General features: G+C 42.1%; 1 protein-coding gene across 8 annotated transcripts in view; it reads left to right on the top strand.

Annotated features, from left to right (window-relative positions):
* RPS6KA5 (ribosomal protein S6 kinase A5) overlaps window positions 1-20169 on the top strand; it is a 200113-nt gene that overhangs the window by 165414 nt on the left and 14530 nt on the right. For 3 of the 8 annotated variants that reach the window (XR_004620273.1, XR_004620271.1, XR_004620269.1), the window contains exons 14-18: window positions 760-951; window positions 9628-9787; window positions 11111-11274; window positions 12722-13034; window positions 15796-15886. Coding sequence is in view for 2 of the 8 variants with exons in the window: in XM_034642630.1 (XP_034498521.1) it covers window positions 760-951; window positions 9628-9787; window positions 11111-11274; window positions 12722-12961 (756 nt within the window). In the remaining 6 variants the exon portion in view is untranslated. The other 5 variants (XR_004620272.1, XR_004620270.1, XR_004620274.1 and 2 more) reach the window with 4 other exon arrangements.

The following is a 20169-nucleotide window of genomic DNA, read 5'->3' as shown; positions in this document are numbered from 1 at the left end:
TTTTTTTTTGTTTTGTTTTTTAATTCAAGTAATCTCTACACCCAATGCGGTGCTTAAACTCACGATCCCAAGATTAACAGTCACATGCTCTTCCAACTGAGCCCGCCAGGCGCCCCTACCATGTCTTCTTTAACAGGATAGACTAGAGACAGCGATTTTATCTATGACTTTACTTGATGGACAGATACTTACCAAGGCACCTACTATATGAGTGCACCAGGTTTTGGGAACAGAGTCATAAATAAGGTGGACACCTAGTCCCTGCCGTGAGGGAATTATGGCCTAATGGGGGAAGAATATGTTGAATTTCTAATACCAAGATGCTAAGTACCAGAAAGAAAAAGAAAATACGCTAGCAGAAAATAGGAAAAGTCCTAACTTCAGTTTGGTGGCACATTAGGGTGGTATCTCCAACCCAGGAGCAGGTGCACGTGAGCCAGGTCAGAAGGGAGGCTGAGGGAGGAGATAGAGGGCAAACAGCATGAGAGAAAAATGTAGGCAAAGGCTCTTCTGACATGGGAAGAGGCGTGGTACAGTCGAAAAGTGTTTCACAAGACATTGTAAAATTGAAATAATACCAAAAAGCGTCAGGCAGAGAACAACAGTATACTGACACCCAGCTCCCAGGCACTCTCCATCAGACCTCTCTCCTCGTCTGAATCCAGTATCTGCGTGTAGACAGATAGTGTTAAACAGATGGCGTCCCCAGGTCCTAGGACATTTTCATGAGAGACTAATTGAAGTGTTTGTATCTTGCAGAATTTATTGTTCACTGATGAAAATGACAATTTGGAAATTAAAGTAATCGATTTTGGGTTTGCACGCTTAAAGCCGCCTGATAACCAGCCTCTCAAGACGCCCTGCTTCACCCTGCACTACGCCGCCCCCGAGCTCTTGAATCACAACGGCTACGACGAGTCCTGCGACCTCTGGAGCCTGGGCGTCATTTTGGTGAGTTCATTTCCCTGGGGCCATTGAACCCGGCCAGTTTCCAGATTGCCTCTCACCTGTCTCACTCTCTGTTGTTTTTTTTCAAGTTCTGGGGGAAATTGGAAGATTGGTTTCTTTTCTGTACCACCAATGAAAGCTCTGACCCAAGACTACTTCCCTTTTTCAAAATTTACATTGGAGACAATGTAGAAGATTTTATTTTGAAATATTGAAGGCAGTGTGTTTCATGTGCATAGGAGTTTATGTTTTTTTTAGAAGAAGCAAAAGTATATTTTTGAAAGATATGTTTAATTTTGGTTTATTTTGAAATATTGGAGGCACTGCATTTAATGTGCTTAAGAGTTTATATAGTGGTTTTTTTAAAAGAAGCAATAGTATATTTTCAAAAGGTAGTCATATTGGATATAATGTGAAAATAGCAAAGTGACTTATTGATAGGAAAACATTAAAAATACATTCTGTGAGATTTTCAGACTAAAAATGTAATTAAGGAAGATAATTTAGGATAAATTAACAAGTTAATAGAGAAAGCGAGAAATATTTATAGTAACTTATAGTAATCATGATAAGCATGCCTTTCACAAAATGTCCTTGGCTGCCGTGATCAGAAGCAGAACATTAGGGGCGCCTGGGTGGCACAGCGGTTGGGCGTCTGCCTTCGGCTCAGGGCGTGATCCCGGCGTTATGGGATCGAGCCCCACATCAGGCTCCTCCGCTATGAGCCTGCTTCTTCCTCTCCCGCTCCCCCTGCTTGTGTTCCCTCTCTCGCTGGCTGTCTCTATCTCTGTCGAATAAATAAATAAAATCTTTAAAAAAAAAAAAAGCAGAACATTAAGCTAGAAAAATCTTGGCATGTTTCTTCTCAAAATAGCTTGACTTTTTCTGAATGTAATTTGTAATGCATAATCTTTGGGAAAAAATTTCAGACAAATACAGAAAGATTTAAGGAACAAGTGAAATCACTCATAATCACATTGCGTGGAGTTGATGTGCGCGAGCTCCCCCACTCCTAACACCCCCCGCCTTCCGCCACCATGTTATGTGTGTTATCTGTCAGCTATGTGGGTTTTTTAACAAATGAGTTTATATTACACATGTGGTTTGAGCCCCAGAGTTCATTTAACCATTTCTATACTAATGAGCAGTTAGTGTTTTCCAGTTTTCACTAATTACAAACTACACAAATGAAATTTTTTTTACGTACGTGGCTGCATTTGTCTCATTATTTCCTTGGAATAGACTCCTACGAGAAGGGCATGCACATCTTTATTTTGACATATATGCCTGGATTTCCTTCTAGAAGGTTTAACAGATCATGTTCTCGTCAACTGTATGTGAATACATCAGATACTATCGATTTCAATCTTAAATTATTTCCTACTGTTGTTATAATTTACATACATTTCTTTGATGAATATTCAGTTTTGAGCATCTTTTCATGTATTTGGACATTTGTATTTTCTTTTTTATGAATTGCTGTTTATGAGCTTTGCCCATTTTCCTGTGGGGATATTTTTCTTATTTTAAAGCTCTGTGAAGGATTTTAATCCTTTGCCATTGATATTGAAGATATTTTTTCTGATTTGGTCCTTTGTTTGCAAACTTTGTTTATCATAATATGGGATTTTCTTTGGGGTTTTAGTGGGGTTTAAATGGAGAATTTTTTTATTTCAATGTAGTAAGATGTCAGTCTTTTCCTTTATGATATGTGGTTTTGATGTCAGATTGTCTCTCCACCCCTACCCCAAACCAAGATTATAAAAACATTCTCCTAAATTTTCCTCTAGAGTTATATTTTATTTTTATACTTAAATCTGCACTCCATCTGGGATTTATTTTGGTGTCAGTGTGTTTCCCCCCAGTGGCTAGCCAGTTGTCCCTGCACAATGGTTCTTCTTTTTATTTTTAAGTTTTATATGGTTTTCATTTCAGCAATTTTAAGTCATCATTTATAATTTTCAAACTAAAATTAAATATTTATAAATAAGATCTTTTAAATAAAAGTAAACAACTAACTTCTATAGATTTGAGAGTTTCATTTATAAAACTATAACATTTTCATTAGCATTCTCCTAAAAAATTAGCCTAAAAAAATGGAGCTTTCCAATTTTAGTAATAATATAAAATTACCCCTTGTTAAACAGCCTTTACTTTAACTATAGGTCAGTTATAATCATCATCCTCTTTAAGGTTTTAAAAGACAGTCTGAGACACGCGGACAGGTATTTTCGAGGTTCCTAATGCCGTATCTACGGAAATAACTTTGTGTAATGGCATGGATATGGAAGCCAGGCTTCTCTCTCGATCCACTTGTCAAGTTGTTAAGACAAGCAAGGGACAAAGAACAACTTAAGTGATAACACAGTAGTACGGTCACAATATCTAGACTGTGGGCAGTTCTACAAGGCAAATAACCTGGTTTATTTTATGAGAAAAAAGATAGCCCGAGAACCTGTAGACAGACAGACGCTTATGAAACAATATATACACTTACTTGAAGTCTGATTCAAGCAAATTCTAATTTCAATTCTATTTATTAAATTCAAACTCTTAAGTCATACAGATGTAATTACAATAGATACATACAATGTATGTGACACAGTTGGAGAAATCTGAATATTGATTGGATACTGAATGATCTAAAGGAACGATTGCTAATTTCTTGAAGGTGTGATCATGGTGTTGAGGTTGTGATTTTTAAAAAAGCTTTGCCTTTTAGAGATACACAATGAAATACAGACGAAGAACGAAGTTAGCACATGCATTGAGCTGTCAAAAAAAAAAAAAAACAGAGTGCTTTGCAAATCTTTCCACATGCATGAATGCATACCTCCAGAAGTTCTAGATACAAAGCCTCAGTTATTCCATAGCAAGCACCAAGTTTATTTGGAGTCTCCTGATTTGCCTTAGAAATCTCTGGCCTTTTGGGCACCTGGCTGTCTCAGTCGGTGGAGCGTGCAACTCTTGATCTCAGAGTTGTGAGTTCAAGCCCCACTTTGTGTGTGGCGATTACTTAAAAATAAAATCTTAAAAAAAAAAAAAAGACAGGAAATCTGTGGCCTTTTTGTGGGTTGTATCTAATAAACATGAATGTGGCTATTTTAATAAGAAAATAATTTATATTACCCCTGTTGAGTAAAACAAACACTCCAGGAGGCTGCGTCACACAGTCTCATGTGGCTTGACTACACCCCCGTTGGCCTCGTGGATACGTGGTCACTGTCAGAAACCTACAGGACTTTAATTAAAATAGAGCTTACACAGTGTCTTAGCTTGGTGCTGCTGTAACAAAATGCCGCCTATTAGGTGGCTTGAACAACAGAAATGTATTTTCGCACAGACTAGAGGCTGGGAAGTCCAATACCAAGATGCCGCAGTGTTGGCATCTGGTGAGGATTTTTCCCTTGGGTTGTAAACAGCCACTGCTCTCTGTACCCTCGCATGGCCTTTCCTCAGTGAGTGTGCTTTGAGAGAGAATGTGAGTGAGCAAGCTCTCTGCTGTTTCTGTTTATGAGGACACTAATCCCATTGGATCAGGACCCCGCCCTTAGGACTGCGTATAACTTTAATTACCTCCGTAAAGGCCCTGTCTCTAACTATAGTCACATTGGGGGTTGGGTCTTCAACATTTGAATTTTTTTTAAGATTTATTTGTTTGTTTGTTTGAGAGAGAGAGACTGTTGCATGTGCGCTTGTGAGCAGGCGGAGGGGCAGAGGAAGAGAGAGAGAATCTCAAGCAGACTCTTCACTGAGGGAACCTGAAGCAGGGCTCGATCTCATGACCCTGAGATCATGACCTGAGCCTAAATCCAGAGTCAGACACTTAACTAACCGAGCCACCCACGTGGCCCAACATATGAATTTTGGAGGCATGTAAGCATTCAGTCCCTAATGCAAAGTATTTATGTAGGATAGGATTATATACCACCCAACGGGTATATAGAATTCCACTTAAAACATAATTCTTCGAAGTGTTTTATTTAGGAGAATACTTCATTATTTTACTTTTTTCTCAAAATTTTATTTTGGAAATTTCAGACCTAGAAAAAATTTGAGAGAATAATACTGTGAACATCTAACATTTTGCCACATTTCTTTTTTCTTTCTCTTGAATTCTGTCTTGTGTGCACACTGTCCGTGTGTGTGTGTATGTGTGTATGTATAGGTACATGCATATATATGGTCACACACATATATAGCTATATCTTTATGTATGTAAATACTTGTTTGCCACACCATTTGCAAACAATTTGCAGGCACAAAATTATTATTATTATTTTTAAAGATTTTATTTGACAGAGAGAGACAAAGAGAGAGGGAACACAAGCAAAGGGAGTGTGAGAGGGAGAAGCAGGCTTTCCGCCGAGCAGGGAGCCCGATGCAGGGCTCGATTTCAGGACCCTGGGACCATGCATGACCTGAGGCGAAGGCAGACACTTAACAGCTGAGCAACCCAGGTGCCCCACAAAATTATTTTTAACACAAGTTGATTCCTGGATAATCAACTAAAATTGTAAGATCTTGGAGTTAAGAGGAGCCTAAAATTTCTACCTCTTCTAGAGCAGGGATCTTTTCTACAAGGTCCCTGATCACCAGTCTCCTTTAAATACTTATAAAGATGGAGAATTAGTTTTTCTACCCAACAGCCTGTTGCATTATTACATATCAGAAAGCAAGAAAACTGTATTTATAAAGGTAACTTTCTTATATTTAGCTACATTCACATACTTTAGGAAGTAGGGTAGGATTAAGAAGTGGAATATATTTTGGAAAACTGTTTGGCAGTATCTCCTGAACATACACAGACCAAATGACCCAGCAGTTCATCCTCAGGAATAAACACAAGAGAAATTGTATTTTTATGTTCCAAAAGATGTGTATAAGAAAAAAAATATATGTATATATGCATATATATACATATATATTTTTTGTATGTTTCAAAATGCCCCAAACTGGAAACAAATCAGATGCTTATCAACAATAGAAAGATATTTTATAAGTTGGCCATGTACCCTTAAAATCTAGATATTGGAGGAGAGGGTGCCTAGGTGGCTCAGTCAGTTAAGCATCTGACTCTTGATTTTGGCTCTGGTCGTGATCTTAGGGTCGTGAGATCAAGCCCTGTGTAGGGCTCTGTGCTGGCCATGGAGCCTGCCTAAGATCCCCCCACCCCAAAGAGTTGCAGTGTCTCTCCCTCCCTCTCTCTGACGCTAAAAAAAGAATCTAGATATGGGCGACCCAGCACCAGTGATCAGCCGATGGTTCGATACAATCCTCAAGGACAGAGCTCCAACCCCACAGGGTATTGTCCTGAGCAGGTGCCTTCACTGAGGTTTTCATGTTCTAATAGACCATCCATCAAGCAGTCCCAATTTCCTTTTCCTCTGTCAGTTGGTCATCGGGAACCTGTCCTCAGTGAGGCCATTGGCTTGAGTTAAGGAAGAACTGTTGATACAATAGAGATAGGTAACATACAGCCATGGCTGTAACCTACTCCTGCCTTCTGGACCTCCTAGGACTGTTCTAAGAGTGCCGTGTCCAAGTACATCGAGTCGCTGCTGCGACTTTATGAGTCAGCGCAACTACTGGTCCTAGAACATGAGGCACTGCTCTTGGTGTCCCCTCTGCGGGCACACATGGTCTGCTAGGAGCCAGTAGTGTCCAGGAGCTGTTTTTCAGAGAGTAGTTCTCTGCCACAGAAGGCAAGAACCCCACCCCAGAATCCTTCACGTCTGCTCTGCAACTCTCCTCGTGCGCTGGCCAGAGACTCCGCACAGCATTCTCACCTTTCACAGATAAACCTCTAGTCCAATCGAGTCAGCGAGATCCTATGGCCTCGGTAGAAGGATGGCTTGTGTTACAGCTGGGACCTGCTGCAGAACCCTCTTGACTCCAGGCCCCACTTGAAACTGGTAGCCTCCCCAGTCACTTGATGAATGGATTGGAGCAGTATTCTCGAGAAGAGCAGTAGATGATGTCATCAAAATCCAAAGCAGCCCACTAAGCCGTGTGCCTCTTTCTTGGTGGTACCCGTCTTTCAGGGACAAGTCTCTGTGCCCCTAACTATGGGGGCTCTAAAACCTCTACCAGTGTGACAGTCCCCTGAATGTCTGTCCAGTCTCTCTCCCACCCTCTGGCATTCGGGTGCTTAGAAGGCATTTAGGTTACTACTAGCTCCTGCTCGCCGAGTCTCCCTTCATGAAGATGTCACTACGGAGAGCCAGCATGGGGTTCTCGAGAATGTCAAGATGATCAAGGTCGTCCTCACAGACCGTATTGTAACAGAGCTGGAGAGTTCGCACTGCTCTCAGACAAGACAGGAATGCTGTCCTCGCCATGTAAAGACTTACTGCTTTGATCTTTCCTATTGATAGAAATCAAGAAGGATCTCTTGGCCAGATCAACAGGTGCTTGTCAATGCCAGCACCGTATTGACTTGTACCACATTCAGCATGGCAGCTGATCCTGGCTGGTCCATTCTAGCCAGGGCCAGCAGTTCCTTTGGTATGGACACTGTTCCTGTTCTCCTCAATTCTTCCTCCTCAGGGACCCCACTCCTTAATGCAGTTGTGTATTAGCTTTTGCTTTAGACTCTGCTGTCTGGGGAACCTGGGCTGAGATAGTTGGTGCCAGCAGTGATCTAGAAAGTGGACCTTTAAGAAGGGACTTTAAAGTTGCGTGACTCGCTGTTCTGATTCCCCCACTTACCGTCAGGAATGGGGTCCCTACTGCCTTCCAACCAAAGAAAGAGGAGGAAGGGAAAAGAGTGAAGTTGGGTGTGCTACTGAGCTGCCTGCTGCTCTTACCAAATGCAGTGGGTTGCTCGATCCTGTTACATTTATTATAAAGATGAAGAAATAGTCTAAGAGAGCTTAACTAATTTGCCTTAGCTAGTAACAAAACAGCTAACTAAACAGAAAATAGAAGCTAGTAAGTAAAATGCAGGAAGCCAGGTCTGTCTGACTCAAAAGCTCATGTTCCCCTCCTGCCATGGAGTAACGATGGCAGATGTCCGAGGTCCTAGTCACACATCCTGGAAAGTTACACCATGGGGGCGGGGAGCCTTTGCCAGCTCAAAAGAAGATGGCCTTCTAAGGAGAATGAGTAGCTGGAGCACCGTCAGGGAAGCCGAGGAACTGTTGGTGCGGAACATGGGGTGGAACTCTGGGCCTCACAGGCTGAGGTGGGTGGGCAGGCGAGGTCGGAGCCTGGAAGGTGCCAGCAAGGTGCCAGGGCAGGGTCGGGAAGTCAGTGGCGTCATCTGAGGTGGGAGACCTCAGGGGGAAAGGGTAGGCTGCATGAACATCATGCGTGAAGGGTAAAGGAGAGAAGATTTAGGGAGGTTTTTTATTTTCTTAAATTGTGTTGTCATGGTTCTTCAGGCACCTTCACATTTCCCTCCTTAGAACAACTGTCTTCACGTCAGGTTGTTCCAAGTCAGTAACTGAGGTGTCTTCTTGGCATCTTCGATTTTCAAACTCTCCATCCTGGCGAGCAGAGCTTTTATTCTCTCAGGCAGAAAGTCCAGATTTGCCCAGAGCCTCCTGGTCTCTGGTCACCTCAGAGGGGCCAGGTTTCTTCTCCTGTCTTTCTGGGGCTCATCCCTCTGTGCTCCGTCCTCCTCACCCAGGGTTTGTGGACTGCCCACCTAATTGTTCTTCCTGCTTTCCCCTTTTAATGTCCTTTTTGTTGTCCTGTCTGGGCATCTCCATCTTTCCTGAGAGCCAGTGTATAAGAGTGGCGTCACCATCTTGCCGTCATGAGGCTGAGCCCGCTCGTCAGACACATGGCCAGAAAAGAGAAACGGCAGAGTCCTTCCAGGTCACTGGGACTTCTCCGTGGGCACACACCGCCTCCTGAGGCCTGGGCTTGAAACAGAGATCCTCCTTTTGTGTCCCTTCGTGAATAACCGCCGTGGTGAGCCGGTTCCTGCCGACAGCACCACCACATCCTCAGTGTGCGGTGCTTCTGTGGGGTCTGTGCTCAGACACTGTCGCTTCACTCCACCGTTCATGGCCGTCTGTCACCTCCGCAGGCCTCTAAGTCTCTCAGCGAGCAGAGGGAAAAACCTTCCAAGAAGTTTCAAGTTTAAATTCAGTCCCTGCTGCAAAGACAAGCCTTACTTAGCTTTTCAGTTTTTCTATTGACTTTTTAAAGGGCAAAACCCTTAAACATGAATTTTCAAACACATGGCTTCAGTGAAAACAAGTGGTTGCAGAGAATTCATTCTATTTAACGCAACGAAAAAAATAAAAGTGGTAATTACAACCAGAATAGGAAGGCCTAAATTAAAAATGCTTGCAGCCCTTAACCACAGTTAATGTCCTGAGGAAAGGATATGTGGAACTGAATAGAAAAAAAAAGGTATTGAGGGGTTCTGCTGTCTCTCAACTTTCTGTTAACATTAGTATGATTTTTTCTGAAGTAATTGAGTATCCTTGTTTTGTTCTTCTTGCTCTTTAAATTTTGATCTAATAAGCTGTCTCACTTTATTTACCAGGCTTTGAAATGCATTTGTTGCTTCAGGGATAGAGTCCTCGTAATCTTTTAAACCCAATAATGCCAGCTGTGGTATTTGGTAAATGATGCTGACACAGTTAGTAATGAAGTGACTAGCATGGCTTTGACAATGACTTTGGTAGACATTCTCTTTTGTTCCTTTTTTGTCCTTGATAGTATACAATGTTGTCAGGGCAAGTTCCATTCCAGTCTCATGACAAAAGTTTGACATGTACCAGTGCGGTGGAAATCATGAAGAAAATTAAAAAGGGAGATTTCTCCTTTGAAGGAGAAGCCTGGAAGAATGTATCCCAAGAAGCTAAAGCCTTGATCCAAGGTAAGATCTAATGACATTTTACATTGCGTATGATGTGTAGGTGATTGAAGTGGGATCCTGCCCATTCGCATATATTTGTTAATTACTCAAGGAACTCACATGTGTTCTAGAAGGTTTCCATGTTATTCTGCTGAGTCTTATTTTTTTCTTACCGGAACACTGTCCCTTAGTAATCTTATCCACATCTGCAGGGTCCACAGCATCTCAATCTAATACCTCCCTAGTGAACTGACACTAATAACAGACAGGTAAAGGCAGAAGCAGTGAGACGAGCTGAAAGGGTGGTGGGGGCTCTTAGGAGACAGGACGGCAGGAACTGAGGGCGGCCACGTGAATGAGGACGAGGGGGTGGTGAGGACGGATGCTGAACTGCAGGACTGGGTGGCTGTCTGTGGAAGGCGAGGAAGGTGGCGGGTGGATGGTGTCACCCATTCTGGCTGCCTGGCAGTGCAAGAGCGGGATGGGAGGCATATTTTGGGGAAAGGATAGTAAAATAGTGTCAGTTCACTGTGGAGGTGTTAGACATCATTATCAATAGCAGAGCGACCTTCCTCATATCAGATGTGATCATGCCTCTCTTCTGCTAAAAATCCTTCCGAGACTCCCAGTTCATTAGCTTCCGGTCAGACTCCCAGATGGGAGCCTTTGAACTCTAGAGCCCTTCAGGACCTGGGTCTGCCTGCCCATGCCTCTGGTTACCCTCATGCTGCCTCTGAATTCTTCAGATGTGCCAGAGCTCAGATTCCTGCGTGACTTCACGCTTGCTGTTTCTGATCCCTGGGGCACCCCTCTCATCCCCCAGAACTCATCTTCTGGAAGCTTCCAGGGTGTCCACGCTGCTGTCAGAGCCCTCCCCTCGGGTCTCCGACACGCTGTGCATGGGGATTTTGCTATTGTGCTTGTCCCCGACACCGTCACAGTTGGTTTTCGTCTGTGTCTCTCCTCACAGCTCCCTTTGGGTCTCCATCTCCATATCTCTAGTGCCTTACCGCGCTCGCTGACTTGTACAAGGTGTTTGTACGTGAATGAAGTACATCGAGGTTCTCTCTGTTCACGTGGAGCTTCCCAGTCGCCAGTGGGAGTCCTTGTTTTGGGTGCCAGTTTCCTCCTGATTGAGAAGCGAGTTAGCCTACCGTAGACTAGGCTATTGTAGGACTTGGCATTAGCATTCGGGATTTATTAGGGAATTGAAATGTATAAGGAAAATGTAATGACCTTTGTAGGAGGTTGAAGCTTTATTGAAACCATTGTGTCACATAAACCTAATTGAGATGTATGTTTGAAACAAATCATAAAATAAAAATATTTTAATTATTCCCATAGGACTCCTCACAGTCGACCCAAATAAAAGACTTAAAATGTCAGGCTTGAGATACAACGAATGGCTTCAAGATGGCAGTCAGCTGTCCTCCAATCCTCTGATGACTCCGGACATTCTAGGATCTTCGGGAGCTGCCGTGCAAACCTGTGTGAAAGCAACCTTCCACGTAAGGCCCTGCGCTCCGCACACGGCGGGCGGGTTTGAAAAGGAATCAGATGTGTTTACTCCTTAACCTCTGAGACACACTCTTAGTAGTACATTTAAAAGAATGTGTTATTTTCATTCTAGGTATGTTTTTATAAATCCCTCCATGATATAACACATTTATTAACAGAAAGTATGTGGGGGACCTGAGTCACTGCTAACCCACAAAATACTTGTTTGACATTTCGGATGTGTTTGTGAGATGAGGCAGTAGTTTGATATTTGAAGAGCTGAAAATTTTCAGTAACTAATGAAAACAATATGCATGATATTGGAACTTTTATCTCTCAAATAGGCCAAATCAATTTCTTTAAAAACTGTAGCTAAACATTAGGAACTAAGGCACATGTGAAAAGTCTGTTCATCACTCAGCCGCCATTTATGCATAACATATACTAGAAACTGAGGGATAGGGAATAAGAGTGTGTGCATTTGTGCCAAGCAGATGCAAATGCTTTAAGAGAATTGTATAAGGAATAGATGAGTTAGGGAGAAGTAAATTACCTCTGAAGGATTATCTTGATAGAGGAAAAGGGATAGCATTTCTTTTTCAGCTGCAGAAAGGGATTAAAAATTAATGAGCTAGGGGGCGCCTGGGTGGCACAGCAGTTAAGCGTCTGCCTTTGGCTCAGGGCGTGATCCCAGCATTACGGGATCGAGCCCCACATCAGGCTCCTCTGCTGTGAGCCTGCTTCTTCCTCTCCCACTCCCCCTGCTTGTGTTCCCTCTCTCACTGGCTGTCTGTCTCGGTCAAATAAATAAATAAAATCTTTAAAAAAAAATTAATGAGCTAGGATATGTTGAGGTGTGAAGGGATTAACTGCGAGAGTTTGTACAGATGATCCCCGACTTCCTAGTGACACTTGATGCAAAGCTATCAAGAGTAACCCCAGGGACACCCAAACTTGAGGCTCAGAGAAGTGGGGACAGGCCGCTGTGAGGAGAAAGCCAGCCTGAGCGGGCGGAGCTGAGCCTCTCTGTATCCGAGGTACACCCCAACTGCCCCGACCTGGAAGTGGAGAGGAGGGCCCATCGCGATCCAGTCTGCTCTGTATGGGGATTTTGTGGTCAGCATTTTAAATCTCAGACCCAGAACTAGTCAAAGTAATGGGGGTTGAGAGGTTCGTGGTTTTTATGGAAAGGTAGCACTAACTTCTTCAAAAGATTTATGAGAATCCTAATCCCTGAACAGCCTGGCCGGTTTGATTTAAACAGAGCCCTTGAGACTCTTCCCCGCGAGCTTCCATACCCTGCCTGGAGGTTTGCAAATGATGTTTTCAGGACCTTGTTCCCAGAGCAACTTGGACCTGTGGTTGCTGACTGGAAGTTGTCTTCTGCCAGAAGTCCTAGCTGGCAAGGAAACTTCAATCCCTTGACCTTCACAGGGGCTCCCTTTCTTTCTCCCCTAGGCCTTTAACAAATACAAGAGAGAGGGGTTTTGCCTTCAGAATGTCGACAAGGCCCCTTTGGCAAAGAGAAGGAAAATGAAGAAGACCAGCACCAGCACAGAGACACGCAGCAGCTCTAGCGAAAGTTCTCACTCGTCCTCCTCTCACTCCCACGGGAAGACCACGCCCACTAAGACCCTGCAGCCCAGCAACCCCGCGGACCCCAGCAACCCAGACACGCTCTTCCAGTTCTCGGACTGAGTGGCGCGGGGATGGTAGGAGTGTCACCGATGACGACCCATCGCACCTTGAATGCCCTCAGCATGTGCCTGAGGTGATGTCTTACGCTTTTACAACCATGTCCTGTTGGTCTTTTGGAATCTGCCTCTTAGGGAATTTTTTTCAGGAAAACCCAGTTGGTTATCCTTGTCCAAAAGCACTGGACAGCAAATGTTACTGTGAATAGAGCACCTGCTATACTGTTTAGCGACCTAGCACGATGCCAGCAGGACTGTTCTGGAAAGAGCAAAGGTGTCTATCTGTAAATCTAATTAGGGACTGGTTAGGTTTGAGCTGCTTACAGAGTGAGTCGTGGGTTTTCCAGAGCTCTGCCGGCAAGAGTCACTCATCCTGTGATGATGGCACCTTTTGCTTTGCCTTGTGGACAGTGTGGGTTTTTAAGAGATTTGCACCCCTCGAACAGGGATTGACCAGAGAAAACGGTCTGAGGGTTTTCAAAATGATTCTGTAGTGAATTGTATGTGTGGCGTACACTTATTTCTTGAGAGAGGATTTTAACTTATTGTCTTTATTTTATGGTTACTTAAGATGGTAACCTGTTATCATTAATCTTTTTCTAAAAAGTAAAAAAAAAAAAAAAAGTACAGGAACTTAAGGTCCCACGCTGTGTACTTGGTATCCATCAGAGATGCATGCTAAGCTACATATGTTTTTAATTTTGCACTGCTCTTTCCTGGCGATTTGTTTTCATGGTTATTGCAAACTATTAAGGTACAGGTCTCTTTTAAGTAATATTGCACTTTATAAGAGACTACGAATAAAGCAAACTGTTTTATAAAGTGCACTGTTTAAAGCATATGTACTGCATTTTTGCCAGTTTTTCCATGATCCACTTTAAATTTGTCCTCACATCCCCCTTTCTACCTTGTCTGCGCAAGTGGAATGGGCGCGATCGTTAGCTGCGTGGGCGCCCATGGAGATCGGAAGGGCAAGTCCGCGAAGCACTGTGCTTCCCTCGCACACTGTGCTACACTGCAGGGAGGCCCCTCCTGTGGTCGGACGTTCTGTACATAGTATTTTTGAGTCATGACTATGACTTGTCTCGGAATATTTCTGTTCAATTTTAAATCCAGAAAGCATATTTTATAAACTTATGCAGAGCACTTTTATTGCTCCAAAGTTCTGAATTCCTACAGAAAACAAGTGCTATGTGACGAAGACATTTCACTGAAAGATTGCTGCATTTTCAGGCGCAATTAATTCATTCCCTATGCAAAAAAAAGAAGTGATAGGATTCGTATGTTGTATTTTCTTTTAAAGCCATCACACGAAATGTCAGGACTGAGAAAAGTGATCTTTGCTATGTTTACAAGAATCATGCTTAAAAAGATAATGCCCGACCTGTTTATTTTATAATTTTTGTTAATGATAACCTCTTGAGCATTGATTTGGAATTTGGGCATGATATTTATTTATTCCTTTCTTGAGATAATAGCAGCATTAATTTCAACTAGTTATGAATACTAAAAATATTGCGCTCTATGTAATAGTATATTTATTACTAAATCAATGTATATATTAATAGCACAGGCAAAAAATGGCAAATATTAAAATATTTTCGAAATATTGTATTATTCTGTTCACATTTTTGTCCACAATTGTTATTGGAAGTAACTTTTTTATACTTTTCAGTGGCTGAGATGGCTCTGTAATTCTCACGAGTCAGTGAAAGTTTTGTACCCCTAGCTTTCAGCCTTTCCTGGTAATGATGAGGAATCTTTACATGAATTATTACAACCTATAGCAAATTCACAGAAGGTGATTCCGTCCAGGCACAGCATTACAATAACCAAGAAAATGTCCACTTATATCTACAGTTATGTTGAATAGATTTGGAAACATAAGTTAACTCTTCAGGTTATTTTTTAAACTGCACATCCTGGTAAGAAATACTGCTTATAAAGTATAAACTAAAGGGACTTTGTTGCTAATGGCAAATGATCCAGAAAAAGAGTTGGTGTACCCTAAGGACCAATGATGTCATTGACTCCCAGAGAGTGAAATTGAGGGGTTTCCTTTTCGTTTGTTCTCAGTGCCTCTTCTTCTGAAGGACCTGACAGAAAATGGAATGGGTGAAAAGGCAGGCGGAGGATGAGGAGGAAGGAAAGAGAAGGCAAATCCATCACAGTGAGGCTCCCTGAATTACCTTTTGGAAGAACCTCAGAAAACACTCGGAGTGCCCCATTGTCAAATATCTTCATCCCCACTCTGCACCCCAATTCCAGAGACACAGCTCTGATGCTGAGTCTGTAGCACTTAGACTCAGTGCCAGCTGCTCGTGGCTGGGGACTGGCGCTTGGAAATTCACAGAGCTTTCACTGAGTCATAGCCGAGTAAACTAAAAAATGCTTCGTATGAAAATGTTCAGTGAAAGGACTCTTTCTTAATATCAGGAGAGAAAAAGAAGTAGATCTATGAAAACCAAATATATATGTTAAATTCGCTTTCTATAATATTAATTTTGGAGATAAGGCCAAGTCACCCCTCCCCCTTTTCCCTGATTGATTTTATTTGCATGTAGTTTTCACACCATCATAGGTCCTGGTGCATATGTTTTACGACTACAGATGGCTGATTGAGGGTCAGGCAGATAATAGAGGAGATACGTTTTAAAAGGGGAGTTCCTTCTACTTCTTATGCCAGATCCTGTGGCTGACTGAGTTAAATTAACTATTTTGAAATCCATACATTCTTCCCAACCTCTATAAAACAATGAGTCCGTGAACCCCCTGGAACCAAAAATATCAAGCCGCCTGGAGTTAATATCACCATGCTTGTTTGTGTTCGAGTTGCAGATTCACTTACCGTGAAAAAACGCTTTTTAATGTTTCTCTGTTGCTACCGATTGCTGAAATAACTGTGTAAAGACAACATGGAAAATACAAGGTAAGTTTTTTAAAGAAGCCTATGAGGATACCAGTAACTATCTTTTAATAAGGGGATTTCTTTTGTATCTCACTTTACTTTTTTTTAAGTATGTCCTCAAGCACTTTATAAAAATGTACAGTTGCTTATCTACTCATTCTCCTTGCCCCCATTTCAAACGCTGTTATTGTCATATTTATGAAGATCAGCGTACCTCAGAATGGTGAAAGTCTCTAAATGACTGGTCCCCTTGTGCCTTCAACGACCTGATTACTTTGAGTATGCACCTGGGGCCAATAATAAGATCAAGATTTGGGTATTTGTTTTATCACACTTGTAGTATTCTTTAAGATCTAAATACATAAGTTAAATTCTGATATGCCACTTACACTGTATCAAAATAATTGTCTTATAGAGGAATTATCGTAACATAATGAAATATCATACAATTATATATGACTTTTGGCCCTCAGATGTCCTTCACCATGACACCTGACTTCTGGCCTGTCATCACTTCTGTTCGCTACATGAATGGCCATCTGTACTCAATACCATTGTCTGGCAGTAAAAAGAATGTAGCAGGCTCTCACGAAATTTTGAATTTAAGTGCTAGTCATTCTAAAACTCAAAGAAAGGGAAAGTAATCAAAAGACAACAGAAGAAGTATGCATAAATAAATAGTTTAAGTGTCATCTACCCAAAGAAAATAGCTGCTACAGCAACTTAGAGGTTTTAGTCACTGTCTGGTTAAGTGACTTCACTCCAAAGTTGTGACATTCTTTGGGGAGAATGTTTCTTGAGAGCAGTTATTTAAATCCTGTGTGTCTGAGGACAACGTGTCTTATCAAGGGAGCAGTATCCTCCATCCTAAGAACATGGGGTTAGCTCCATTCCACTTCTCATCCTCAGCATTTCTTTCTCCTGGGCTTTCAAGATCTTGCTTCTTGAGCCCTGTTATTTGGCCGCCCTGCTCTCTGTTACGTTAACTCAGTAAATGATGGCTCCCCAAGGGCGCTGTCCACCTTCTCGTTCATGAATTCGTGAATGAAGCAGGTGCCAGTATTTTATATTTTCCTACTAGCAGACAGAAAAGGAGTACGAAACTGAAGTATCTCCCAATTCCATCTGTCTCCACTTGTTTGCACTCATCCAAATAGGTCCTGTTGTCTGCCAGCCATTTCCTTTCCTCGATGACTTCCGACCACATGGTAAAAAGCTTGGTATTTTGTGTCTAGAAGACTTGGATGAAAAGACAGGATTCTTGGTAGTTACTCATCAGGCTTCATTTTCCTGGCGTATTTCCACGGGGATGGGTGGAAGGACATTTTGTGATATTCTTCTAGCTGGAGTGCTGCTTCGGTTATCAAGAGTTGAATGCTTCAGATAGGTCAAGTTGGTATTTACCACAGCGACTTCTCTGGACCACAGGCAACAGGGATGATACTCAGCCTTGTGTCATTTCCATTATTCTTTTCCATTGCTTTACAATTTTAATTTGTATGGTTTTATAAAATTTGTCTCTTCACTAAACAATTTCCAGTTTCATCCTTGTTCCTTCCCACATGGAGGAGTTTTTATCTTTTCATTGATGTTTTAAAGCCCTGTACCAAGAGGGGCACCTGGATGGCACAGTCGGTTGAACTTCCGACTCTTGGTTTCGGCTCAGGTCGTGATCTCAGGGTCGTGAGATCGAGGCCCGTGTCAGGCTCTGCACTGAGCGGAGAGTCTGCATAAGATTCTCTCCCTCTGTACCCGCCCTCCCCCCCGCTGCTCATGCTAGCACACACTCTCTCCCTNCCCCCCCCAAAAAAAAAAAAAAAAAAAAAAAAAAAAAAAGCCCTATACTAAGAAAGAAAGAAGGAAACAGAAAGAACAAACAAATGTCATGACTTAGAAAAGGAAATTTATGAACAGAATACTATAGATGTATTTTTCTGCCATTTCTGCTTATAGGTACTTGGGGAAACCATTGTTTCTCGTTTTCTTTGTTTAAAATCCAGTTAGGTTAACGAACTTGACATTCTTAACTGCAGTTTTATTTTTAACTTTCTAAGAGGCTGATCACGGAAAATGTGCACTGTTGTGTTGAAAGGATGTGTGACAATTATCCTCATGAAAGACTTGCTGGCTATGTAGACATTCGATCATTCACAACAGTTTATTTTCGGTATATAGTGCTAGCCTATTTGCTAAGTTATAAATACCAGTAGAAGGAGAGATTAAATGTACATTCATTCTCGTTCTTTTGATGAATAAGGGAAATACGAAGATGCTACATTACATATAAAGTTAATGCTTTAGTACTCAAGTTCTGAAAAATACCCCTAAGAACTTTAGAAGTAGAGGAAACCACATTTAAACTTACCCAGAAGAATTGTTGACACGCTGGCATTTTAATGTAGAGCGGGTGGACTTCTGCCTAAACGGATATGTATCCTTGGGTGTGGAATTGCTGAAAATAATCGAAGCTTCAATAATCTATGTAACTATGTACATTCTTCCTCAGTTTACAGAAAGACAAGAATTTGTCTTCCTAGAAAGCAAATGGAATATAAAAAGACGAAAAACTTTGTTTTTCTCCTGGGTGAACAAGGAGAAGGCTAAGTGTAGTCCCACTACGGTTCAGCCAAGTGCCAGGCCACCCATCGCCAAGCGTGGTGCCTTCACCACGTGCCGTCATTGTTTTTCTCGCTGTGTTTTCTCGCTTTCCAGTTGTTCGCCCGCACATGGTAATGTCTCCCCACACTGATCCTTCCCTCGCTGCTTCTTAATACAGCCATGTATTGACTACTGTTGATAGACTGTAATTAAGATCGGAGAAGTACTTGATTAGGGCAGAGAAGGGAGCACTGGGGATGAAACGTGTGTAGGAATAAGGAAATAAGGACACTGTGAGGAAGGGAGCAGCCCCACATCTTGGAGATGCAAACAATTGATCGGAACATGGAGAGGGCTACTTTATAAAAATGCCATGTCAATAGCCATTTATAGAAATGTCTTTAATAATTTCGTCTCCTGGATGGAGAGGTGAACTTATTTAACATGTCTATACAGGCTTAGTAAGGTGGTTTTTTTTCCCCGGGGGGCCCATGGGATTGCTTTCTCCTCGCTGTTTCCCTACCCCCTCCCCAACTTTTCCTCTGGCCTTCTGTCGAGACCATTGCCGTTCTGTGGTCAAAGAGAGCAATTCACATAGAGCGTTAAGACTACATATAGGTAGCGATCATAGTCCTTAAAGTTTTTAATGCAGTATAGCATATAACATGCACAGATCTTAAGTGGTCAGCTCAATGTTTATGTATGTATCACCCTTAAAACCATCCTAGGTCAGGATGAGGCTCCCAGTGCATACCCAGACTTACCCACTCTCCTCACTTCTGTCTCCACAGATTGTTTGCCTGTCCTTGATCTTCCTGTAAATGGAGTTGTAGTCTAGTCTTCTGTGTCTGGTTTGGTTTGATGATCCTGATCTGATGTCCGTGAAATTCACCTACGTTGTTGCACGCAGCAAAAACAATAGTGCGCTCTTTTTCATTACTGTGTATTCTTCCATCAGATGAGTGTATCCCCATTTATTTATCCAGTCTACAGTCGATGGACGTTTGGGTTGTTGATAACTTTTAGCTTTGATGTCTAAAGCTGCTGTGAGCATTCCTGTGCATACCTTTTGGTGGGTGTGTGCATTCATTTCTCTTGGGTTTATACATTAGAAGGAAGCTCGCTGAATCGCAGGATGGATGTATATTTGGCTTAAAGGATATTGTCAAAGAGTTTACACTCCCACCTAACGACGTGTGAGGTGGTTGCAGTCCTTGGTATGTCAGCCTTTTCAGTGTTAGCCGCTCCGTCAAGGGTGTGTTTCATGGTGGTGTTAGGCATTCTGGCAAATGTGTATCCTATTGTGGTTTTAACGTGCATTTCTCTGAGAAGTAACGATGAGTAGAACGCCCTTCTATATCCTTACCAGCCGTTTGGGTGTTCTCACTTGTTGAGTGCCTGTTCAAGTCACTTAACAAGTTTGTATTTACTAGGTTGTCTGTCTTTTTCCTATTGATTTGAAAGTTCTTTGTATTTTATTGCTATGAGGGTTTTTTGGTCTGATATATTGTTATAAATCTCTTCTCTTTGGTTTGCTTTTTTGCTTTCCAATTGATGTCCTTTGATAACCAGAAAGTTCTAATTTTTATGAAGTTCAATATACCAGTTTTTATGGTTAATGATCTTTGTGCCCTGTTTCATCAGTCTTTACTCAAGGTGGTTATTCTTCTAAAGGCTTTATCGTTTTACCATTCACATTAGATCTG

The sequence above is a fragment of the Ailuropoda melanoleuca genome, chromosome 14, assembly GCF_002007445.2.
Source record: "Ailuropoda melanoleuca isolate Jingjing chromosome 14, ASM200744v2, whole genome shotgun sequence".
Lineage (NCBI taxonomy): Eukaryota > Metazoa > Chordata > Mammalia > Carnivora > Ursidae > Ailuropoda > Ailuropoda melanoleuca.
This window is presented reverse-complemented; position numbering and strand designations above follow the sequence as displayed.